Source organism: Phalaenopsis equestris, unplaced genomic scaffold (assembly GCF_001263595.1).
Source record: "Phalaenopsis equestris unplaced genomic scaffold, ASM126359v1 Scaffold000428, whole genome shotgun sequence".
NCBI lineage: Eukaryota > Viridiplantae > Streptophyta > Magnoliopsida > Asparagales > Orchidaceae > Phalaenopsis > Phalaenopsis equestris.
In genome coordinates, this window is record NW_018164869.1 from 742,828 (window position 1) to 754,156 (window position 11,329).

At 33.7% G+C, this 11,329-nt stretch overlaps 1 protein-coding gene across 2 annotated transcripts in view; it reads left to right on the forward strand.

Moving 5' to 3' along the window:
* LOC110027470 (partner of Y14 and mago) overlaps positions 1–8,921 on the forward strand; it is a 32,533-nt gene extending 23,612 nt beyond the window's left edge. For both annotated transcript variants that reach the window (XM_020728913.1, XM_020728914.1), the window contains exon 4: positions 8,589–8,921. In XM_020728913.1, the coding sequence (XP_020584572.1) occupies positions 8,589–8,726 (138 nt within the window). In that variant the 3' untranslated portion in view covers positions 8,727–8,921. The remainder of the gene's footprint in view (positions 1–8,588) is intronic.
* Positions 8,922–11,329: the final 2,408 nt, after the last annotated feature.

Below are 11,329 nucleotides of genomic sequence, written 5' to 3' on the forward strand. Positions count from 1 at the left end.
GTCTTTTAGGCTATTTGCACAGTCTGACGTTGTGCAAACATAAGTCCTAAGTCTTAAATAATTTGCAGGATTGAAACATCAAATAATTATTTCTTCAAAGACATAAAGCCGAACAATAGGATAGTTGGGACATCTCTGGGGTTTCTCTTGGATTTGTGATGTCCCCTACTTTTCTTCCCTTTGAATTCCTTAAATAATTGTTCCTATTTTGAGTCATTCCCATTTGATTTTCCCATGTCCAATTGTGAAAACCTAAACTTTGAAATCTTGAAAGCAAAACCACCTGATCTTAATCGAGAGTTTTCTTAAGTGATTTCGATCATTTAAGATGTAATTAACTATAGGGGCTTGTCTCTATAGGGAACCAGTAACCCAGATAAAATAAACCCTATCTATTTTTTTTATGATAGGTAGGGGAACTTGTTGGCCTTTTTTTTAAAAAATATTTCGCAGACCAATATGAATGTCACAAATTCCTTAGTCTAGATGATTGAATCCCTATTACAAATGATACTATTACAAGTGATATATTTATTATTTATTCTTCGGGATAAGTGTATTACCCGTAGTATTGTATTCAATCATCTAAACTACTTAAATGTGAGACCCGTTTGGTCTATGAGTCTGGAATAATCAGCATTGACAGAGAGCCATGACGAGAACCATTAAAAAAAAATTGCTATATTTATATTTAAATTATTTTCAAAATCACAAAATCATTCACTTTTTCAAACCAACGAAATTAAAATAAAACAGCCGACACTACCTCCACAACTACAACCCTTCCACGGCCGCCTCCAGCCCACCTTCCAGCCCCACAGTTCGCTGTTATGCATCCAAATCTGCCGCCCAACACTCTATCTTTGCTGTTGCCACCCCTGCTTTACATCCTGATCCACATAACCAGCCTTCACCGCCCTTTGGCTACACTTCAATGTGTTTGTTTTTTCTTTTCATATTTTAGTATGTTATCTTCAGTTTGTGCGTGCTTTAATTCTATATTCCTATTAATATAAGTTGCTTTTGTGTTTTGGGCTAATGATCTTTTTTTTTTTTGAACTGTCAAGCATATTCCTTATATGTGAGTTTGTTGAAACTTTGAAAGCTCGAGTTGTATCCATTGTTTATGATCTAAAATGCAATTAGGTTGATAGGTTGACAATTATTCTTTCTTTTATGCTGAATTGGAATATTTGTAATTTTACTTTCAGTTTTATTCGAATCACCTTTTCGTTTGTTGAAGTTAAGGTGGAGATGAACTTTTTGGATTTAAGAAATTCTAGCATTTCTTTTTTTTTGTTTTTTTTGTTTAGAGAAAGATCCTCTTATATTAATATCAAGAGAGAAGAGATGATGAGAGCATACTTCGCCAGTTTTGAAGATGCTTTTATTTATGGTCCATTTTTTCCTATAGTGGAATGCCAATTATTTTGAATGGCTGTAATTGAAGCAAATACGGACAATCATTTTAATCGAAAACGTCTCTATAAGATGATGAACTTTATTTTCTTTTTTATGTTCTCTTAATTTATTTCTAGATTTAGTTTATATTTGTGGTATTACTCAACTATTGAGTGAAAGTATATTTATCCTCATTTCAGCTTGCAAACATGAAATCCAAATGGTTCTAACTTTTTTTGGCAAAATGAGTCATGATCATGCAGTTATTTTATTCATAATTGTAATATACATTATATTTTATGTTTGTGTTTTGATTTCTTAACAAATGTGAGATATTATCTCAACTTTGCAAAAGAACAATTTCTGAAATCATCATATCAGTTGCTCACACATAGTGTAATTCAGGTTGGCTCATTTTATTTTTTCAAAATATTTACTTTACTGCAATTTGTATTCTTTTTGAATTCTTTTTGTTTGTTCACAAATAATGTTTGTTGGATCATGCTATGCTATCTATTAAGGATAGATGTGCGGATTTTAATTTTTAATTTACAGTCGTACTTTGCTATTTTATTGAGGCTAGTTGCAATGATTATCATTTTTTTTGTGGGGCGAGAAGGCATATGCTAATCTGATCCGATGTCAAAATTGGCACTTTTTTTCATAGAAATTAGGGCAAAGCAAATTTTCTTCTTTAAAAATCTAAAATATCTTGAATTCAAAAATAAACACCGACAATTCGAGAAATAGACGATCTCTCTCAATTCATGTGATTCAAGAGGTAGGAATATCTTTCAAACTCTAAACCCAAGACTCGCCACAATAATTTCATGCACAAACTTAACCCTAAACATAATAAGCCTAGTAATATCCAACAACAATAATAATAAAGACTAATTTTGCCCTTAGGAATATAAAAAACCAATTTGCTCTTAGGGAAGTCACTTAAGTGATAATACCCCAACGTATCCCCCCAGATGATATAGGTGCAGATTAGTGGTACTAGGGTGTCATACCACCCCAATACCACGGTTCACACGTACGCTCGGTATATGCACTATTCGCTCACCTGAAAGACACATGATCCTCAAGGTGGGAAAAAGTGAGACAATTTCTCTTCCACCACAGCTTTCTCTATTTTTTTTATCCCCCATCTCCTCGCCATGCACTATGAGAACTTGTAATTTTTTATTCTTGCAATTGTGTCTTGGGTTAAACTTTTCATCATACTGGAATCATAATCCCTTGGTTTACTGCTCCTGAATCTCTATTTCTGTAAAGCATTTGAGTGCCGCTCCCAGCTACGGCCGATTATTCTCGTCCCGTGCAACCTCCCTTTGCACTTCCACTGTTTGAGCTTTTAGTATCGTCATGATTGTAGCAGCTTGGCACGAAGCTCCATTTTTGTTGCTGCTCGTGCGGGCCTTCTCCGTCTGGTTCTTGTCCTCTACCATCTGGGCTAGCTCCATCATCTCCCTCAATCCTCGCTGTCTCAATAATGGGAGTGTTGCCCATATATTGGGCTTTAGGCTCTTCATGAAATTCTTCTCCAATCCTGCTTCAGAAATTCACCTCAGCTGTTTCGATAATAGCTTGAATCTCTCCCTATATTTCATGAGAGTCCCCTTCTGAGTTAAGACATTGAGTTGCTCGAGTATGTCTATTTCTCGAATGACTCAAAAACGTTCTAACAAACAATCTTTAAATTCCTCCCATGAATAGATCGGGTATCTAGCCTCCCTTCATTAAAATTAGGTTAGGGCTTTCCTCTCTAAACATAATGTCGCCGCCATGAATTTCTTCTCCCCTTCCAGCATGTTTATAGTGAAGTATTGCTCCACCTAATATACCCGCTCATGTGTGTATTCCCTCTCAAAGATCAGCATCTTCAACTTTGTAACCTTAGCATCACCACTCCAACTTTCTTGTATTTTGCTATTTTCTTCCGTGTATCGAGGGTAAAACTCCACTTTTTGATCATAGCCATTAACCCCTCCTAGATTTTCTTCTTTGTACTTCGGGCTCTTCCATACCCCTTACATAACCCTTTATCAATATTTGTGTCCACCTGCCTCCATCAGAAATCTCTTATCCACCCACCATTGGAGCTCTGGGAAGAGGTTCTTGATGGTGAATGCTTTCCTCATATTTTTGATGCCCGGTCTCTTTCTTTTTCAATTTAGGCAATGAATCTCTCGTCAACTCTTTGGAAGGGTTTGCAAATTGATCCGTTGGCGGGGTCTTGGATTGCATTTCAATAAACTTTTTCAACATCTCCTTCAAGCTCTCGAATCGGTTGTCAATAGAGGTAACTTTTCCTCTATCCGGATTTAAGTTGCCGCACTTCTTCCTTCAACTTCTTTTACAAATCGTCTATTTTCTTGGCCGCCATTATTTTTTGTCACTAGGACCCCTCAATCCCAAATCTGGTCGCTGACTTCTAGGTCACTATTAGGGCACGCCCAATCTCATCGCAGTCTGCCCCACTACCCTTTAATTCCTTTTGTTTCCCAGATAACTCGAACCACAATTTTATCACAAAGCTTTGGTAATGGCCCTATACGATCCCGTTGTTGCTTTCCTAGCAAGCTCTAACTGTGTCTGTATCACACGATTGAGGAGATGGAGTTTTATGTCTTTGTGCGCCACTTCCCAGTAGCTGCCCTCCCAGCTAGCTCTGATCGCGATTGTATTGCATCCTTAGAGCGGGAGCACGCGAAAGATAGAGTTTTGGGTCTCGGTAAGCTAGGATTCTTCGTGTCAGAGCCTTTCCAGCTAGCTCTGATCGCGATTGTACACGAAGACGGCGTAGGAGGAGGTGAAAGATGGAGTTTCAGGTCTATGTACAGTGCTTCCCAGTTCTTGCCTTCTCAGCTAGCTCCGATAGCTACTGTATCACATAGATGGTGTGGGAGGAAGAGAAAAATGGGAGTTTCAGATCTGTATTGATGATCTTGACTACAACGTCCTAGACTCATTATTCATGCACTAGGGCATGCTGGATCAATCGATCAATCACTCTATATGCGTCGCCTAGTAAGCCGTGATTTGCTTTAGCTTTCGTTGAGTCGATTGATCCTCTCTTCTTTTGTCAATCCAATTTCTAGAATCTTGAGCTCTGATAGCAGTTTGATACAATTCAACTTTAAAATTGACACACTTTTTCACAAAAATTAGGGCAAAACCAATTTTCTTCTTTAATAATCTAAAATAACACAAATACAAAGAAAAACACTTACAATACTAGAGGTAGACAATCTTTTCCTATTTCTACAATTTGAGAGGCAAAAAATCTCTCACAACTCTAAACCTACGACTCACCAAAAAAATTTCTTGTATAAGCCTAAATCTAAACATAATAAGCCTATTTATACTCAAGAATAATAAAAATAAACAACTAAATTGCCCTTGAGTGTACAAAAGACTAAATTGCCCTTAGGCTAGGCACTGGCGTAATATATGCCTAACATTTTAGTTCATGGAATGAGTTATGATGTAATCCTTGTTTTGGTTGATAGGTTAATCGCTGTTTGGTTGATAGGTTAATCGCTGTTTTTCTAAAATGTGTTGTGAGATATGTACTTCCTGACATAAAAAATAAAATCAAAGAACACAAACAAACTCAGATCGTTTACGTGGTTCGATCCAACTGGATCTACGTCCACGGAAAGGAATCAATCAAATAGTTCACTAAGACAAAAGAAACGGAGAATACATAACTTATACATAGAGATGAGCCCTCATCTTCCTTCTATGACCTCCCTCTCAAGCGACACCTTGATATAAGGCCTCAAGATGCTGTCCTCCTCTCTAGCTCTCTAGCTATTCTCTCCTCTTTTGTGGTAGCTTAAGATCTCTTCCCTTTGCTCTCCTAGGCCTCACACCCTCTCTATTTATAGAAGCAAGAGAGTAGTAGGTGGGAGGTAGGTGAGCGGTAGGTGAGCGGTAGGTGAACGGTAGGTGAGATGTGGTAGGTGAGCGGTACCACATTACAAAAGTGTCCTTTTACCTTAGTTCATTAATTGGGGGTCAAAATAACAAAATGTTTATTAGGACATAGTTGTAAGGTTTTTATTATTCACATAATATTATTTCTATTATGAGAGATTTTATTACGTGAAGAAAAACGATTAAAATATTTTTATGAACTTATATAAGGATAATTTTATTTTAGGTTCATTGTAGAGGAATGTCAATTATCTTAAATAACAGTGATGCCAACAATCAAATACAAGGATGTTCTATAAAATTTCATCACAAGGAAATGTTATTTTCCACTTCAATGCACTGTGCCTTAGTTTATTTTTGGGCTAATCGTTTGTGATATTTTTCTAAGTATGGGGTGAAAGTGTGCTAAAAATCAATCTATTTAAGGAAAGCTTACAGAACAAATTTATTCTTTTGGCTATAAAATTCAAGAGCTTGCTGCTTAATTTATTTCGTTGAATAAGTATGCGAGATGTTTTGTCACTGTAGCCATGTTTTTGAACTTGACATGCGATAATTTAATCAGCTGTGAGTTGACATGACCCATGTTGATACTCATGATCATCTTGTACTGCCTTGCATTAACATCCTTATCTTTTGGACTCGAACTAAACTATGGTATCACCTGAAGTAGTTTAGCAATCTATCATACTACCAAACAAAATGCCAGTTCTATTGTACGAACACATCTTCGACTATAATACTACAACAACAACGACAAAACATTTATCCCACTAAGTGTGGTCGGCTACATGATTCTTTTTCTCCATTGCGTCAATTCTTTTTCTCCATTGCGTCCTATTTAGTGCCATATTTTCATTTAATTCTAATAAATTATGATCAATTTTATACAATATGCCCTAGTCTTCCTAGGTCTACCTCTACCTTTCTTAACATAAGTCGAATCTAAAACTTCTACTATTCTAATCAGATCGTTAGATGGTCGACGTTTAATGTTACCAAACCATCTAAGCAGACTCTAATTTTGTTCGTTACTGGAGCTGCACCAAACCTATCACGGATATATTCATTTCGCATTTTGTCTCTAAGTGTAAAGCCACTCATCCAAATCATTCTCATCTTGGCAACACTTAACTTGGATTTATGCTTCTTTTTTAAAGGCCAGCATTCGACGCCATAAAGCATTGCAGGTCTCACTACTATTTTATAAAATTTTCCTTCCCGTCTAAGCGGTACTTTTCTATCACACAACAGGCCTGAAGTATTTCCCCACTTCAAACAACCAACTTGAATTCTACTAATAACATTCCCATCAGTGTCACCATCACTTCGAACAATAGACCCAAGATATCTAAAGCGTTAACGCTTTTTAATAATTTGATCTCCCATACTTACATTTCTGTCACTAGATCTACTACTACTAAAAACATATAGACAATAATAGAGTATCTATATGACAATAGAGTACAGACAGCTTTCTCCTGATATATATTCATCTGCGATGGTATTTTAAGCATCAGAGAAAAGCATATATGAACATTTGAATGAAATAAAATCATATACTATTGGCTGCACTATCAAATGAGACAGCATACTTCACTCGGCTCATTCCATTTCAATTATGCTAATGTATAGGTAGTTCCATTATTCCATGATAATTTAGCCTTTTTCATTGCACATTTAACTTTAGATGTGCTTTTCCTACTTGATGATCCATGGTTGAATGACCTGGATTCATTCTTTTGCCTTATTTGATTGATTTCGGAATGTATTCATGTATTTACATTCAAAAGATTTGTTCATACACTCATTCTAGTAGCTGTTAAACCGAATGGCTTTTAATTATTTGTTATGAAAATGAGTTTTATTATTTACTTGCACTTCAGAAATTTGTTTTAAAATTAAACAGATATAGTTAATGCTTGGACATTTTAATAACATTCATATTATATAGAATATAGCTCTTGATACCTCATAATAAGAAGCCACACAATCTTCATTGCAACTTTTATTAGAAATGATTTCATTTTTTATGTTTTGTTGATTTCTGTCTTTGCAAACATTGTATTGACAGAAATCTGTTTTTAAAAAATCTTGACAAAACTGAAGCACTTGAAAGACTGAATGGTTAATAAATTAGAGTGGTGATAGTCAGTTCTTATTTTTTCTTCAAAATTTTGGTTGCTCCCAATTTATCAAATATGTTTCCTATTTTATGAAGTTTGTTCTTTAATTAGTGTTAGGAAAATTTCTTTTTTTTAATAAATTATTTCATCTTTGATAATTTAATTTATAATCTTTTTTGTGTGGTGGTCCCCATTTAGTTGGATTTTACTTTGTTTATACTGTTTCCTTATAGAATATAGTTTTTGCTAGTCTTCTCTTCTTGTTTACTAATTATGCCAATGAGAGTTTCCACCATGGAAATACTCTTTTAAAGCTGGGATATTTTGGTCCTTCAATTGGAGTAATTGAGTTATTTTCTTTTTAAGAAACCTTATACTCTTTAAATACTTCAAATTAGTAAGTATTCATTTGATTCATAGTTACCAGAATAATTTTTTTATTCAATAGCAACGCAATGTAATGTTGAGTTTGAGTTAGTGTTATTTCACTCAATAAATAAAAAAAAATTAATATTATTTTACATGATTAATAATGACTTCAATCTTTTTTTCCTAGTCATTTCTACTTTGCCTAATATTTTTGTATGATCTTTTTTCATCATTTATACTTATCATTAGCTAATATAGGTTAGCCATTTGTCCTAATAATTGAATTTATTGTCATTTACGAAGATATCAACAAATAAAAAAACTCTTAGAAACCATAAATTTACATAGAAAATATCAATGAACCAAGTAGAGGCTCACTTTCCTATGTAGATTATGGATGCGTTTGGGGCAGTTTGTGCTTATCCAGCAGTTATCCAGCAGCACAAGCTATACAAATGCAATTTCCAGATAAGCTGCTTATCTGGAAACGCGAACAACGGCGTTCAACCCGTGTTCCGCGTTTAGTATAAAAAATTAACTGCGTTTTCAGATAAGCTGCTCAAATGCAGTTTCCAAACAGTGCACGGCCGCAGCGGATAGCTGCCCCAAATGGAGTCTATAACTGGCGGCGTTGCTTTGTGACTAATTCCTCAATTGCATCAGTCAGCAGCAAATGCGCATCTCATACAGAATCGATGTATTTCCGTTCTATTTGTGCTCTAAACCAAGTATCATTCGTTGCAGATTCGATTGGCAGAAGGCCAACTAAAAGGAGACCAGCTAAACATGAAGCCGGAGCAGATCGAAAAACTGTCGAAAATTGGAGCCTGGCATGAGGAACTCAAATTATTGGAGGAAAAGAGAACTAATCTGCCAACATGAGAAACATCTCTAAGCTTGGGTACTAATTTTGCAGCTTCTGCTAGATTCAATTACTCAGTAGATGTTGTTATCTTAATTTTTATTATCATTTAACCCATTTATGGGATACTTTAATAACTTAAATTAGATGGCAAATTTTCATAATGTATTAGAACTACACTGAAGAATATATGCTAAGTTATGGTGTCCTTTGTATCATTGTCTCAATGATTGTAGCTTCAATTTTAATTATTGGGTTGGCCTTTGTATTCTTTTAAAATACATCATCATCATCATCATCATCATCATCATCATCATCATCAAAGTTTGGGTTGGTAGATATGTATTAAAATATTTTGGTTGCTTTACAATAATATTTCAATTAACATATGTATTTGTATCTAATTAAAATTTTATCAATTTTTAATTATTTTATTTAAAATATAATCAAAATAAATTAGATCAATTAATTTTATTTATCTCAATTACATTAGTTATTAATGAATGGTTTAAAAATCCTTTAACATTTTGTATTTGTATCTAATTTATTTGATAAATTTCTACAAATTATAATTTATAATGTTCTGTTAATAGAAACTAGATTTATTCATTAATACACAAATAATATCGAGTAGTTTTTAATTATTGAATTGATTAAACACTAAGCACATACTTAAACAACTTCAAGGTAAATAATAAATTAATGATGCTAATGTATGTTTTTTAAATAATATATTTACATTAATATATTTTGTAAATGTCAAATTCTAATTAATTTATAGCATCAATTTAATATTAGTTATTCTAAGAAAATTTTTATCAATTTTTAATTGTTTTATTTAAAATATAATCAATATAAATTAGATCAATTAATTTTATTTATCTCAATTACATTAAATATTAATGGATAGTTCAAAAATCCTTAAGTTTTCTCCATCCAAAAGTGAGTGGCAATGATTGCTAGTTGAAGAGTGCTACTATGAGGAATTCAAATGTGGAAGTTCATAAATGCAAATAACATACAATCAGCCTAAAAATGTGGTGGGGTGTGTTTTTCTTACTAGAGAGAATGGTTTTAGGGATCCCAAAATATATTTTTCTTTAGTTTTATTTATGTACATCTTAGAAGAAAATAAAAAAAAAAATTGAAAAATTTTAGTTTTAAAAATTAAATTAAATAGATTAAAAAATATTTTCATGTTATTAAGTATAATTTGGACCATTTAAACAACTTAATTAATAATAATATCACTACTATTATTATTGAAATTGAGAAAAATAGCATTCTCTCACTTGGTCAAAATATATTATCTCATATTTATTATTAGTTGTAAGTAGAATATCATTTACATATGAGAATTAAAAAATATCCCTATAACATTTTATTATATACATTGATCTATCATATTCTTTATAAATCCAAATGAAGGGATTATATCATGAAATTTGAAATATTGTTTATTAGAGGCCTATTTCATTCCATATAGATTTTTTATGCTTGCATGCCAAATGCTTGTTATCTTTAGAAGAGTATGCATCCGACTATTTCATATAAACCACCACATCTTGATCTTCATTAAGAAATATCATTTTCATTTCTATATGCTACTATTTGCTGCAAGTCCAAATTGAAGTATTCAACTAGTGTCACAATTATTCAGAAAGAATCTTTTTTATATGCAAAAGAAAATTTCTCCTTCTAATAAATTCGTTCTTATTGAGTGAATCCTTGACAATGAGAGTATTTTTTATTTTATTGATGCGTTTATAATCTATGACTTCTACACAATTAAACAACTTTTGTAATATTTTGGACTCTATTATGTGTCATAGAATTCGTCTCATTTTTTTATCGTATCAGAGCAGATTACTGCCAGTCAGGTATGTGGACTCTCCATGGTCTAGTGGGACCCTCGGTGGAGCCAATCTGTGACAAGGGCGTCACGTGATTGAGTGGAGGAGAATGTCACAGACAAAAAATCCCATATCGGCTAGGTGTTGGGCCGAAAAATAATATTTAAGTCTTGGGCTGCTCACCACCCCTAAGAGCTCTTTTGGGAGGTGACAAGTGGTATTAGAGTCGATTACTGCCTACCAGGTGTGTGGACTCTCCATGATCCAGTGTAACCCTCAGAGGAGCCGATCCGTGACAAGGGTGCCACGTGATTGAGTGGAGGAGAATGTCACGAACAAAAAGTCCCACATCGGCTAAGTGTAGGGTTAAAAAGCAATATTTAAGTCCTGGGCTGCCCACCACCTCTAAGAGCTCTTTTGGGAGGTGACAAATATCTTTTTTTGTGTTATAAAATATCTTAAAGAGATCATATTACTCTGAAAGCATGTTTAAAATAAAGTACACAAAAAAACCCACACATATCAACTTTAAGTGTCTTCAAATGTGGTGTAACATCTCGCATTTACATAATATACTCTCCCAAATCATTTTTCTAGTTAAATTCATAGCTAAGATATTCATAATTTAGGGATTAGCAAGAGCTTTTTTTGAAATGCTAAATTATTCACCAATTAACTAAGTAGCCCTCTAATATTGTTGTACAGATTGACTGAACCACAATACTAGTAGATACTTTTTAATCATCAAAATTAAACTAGGAATCCCAAAA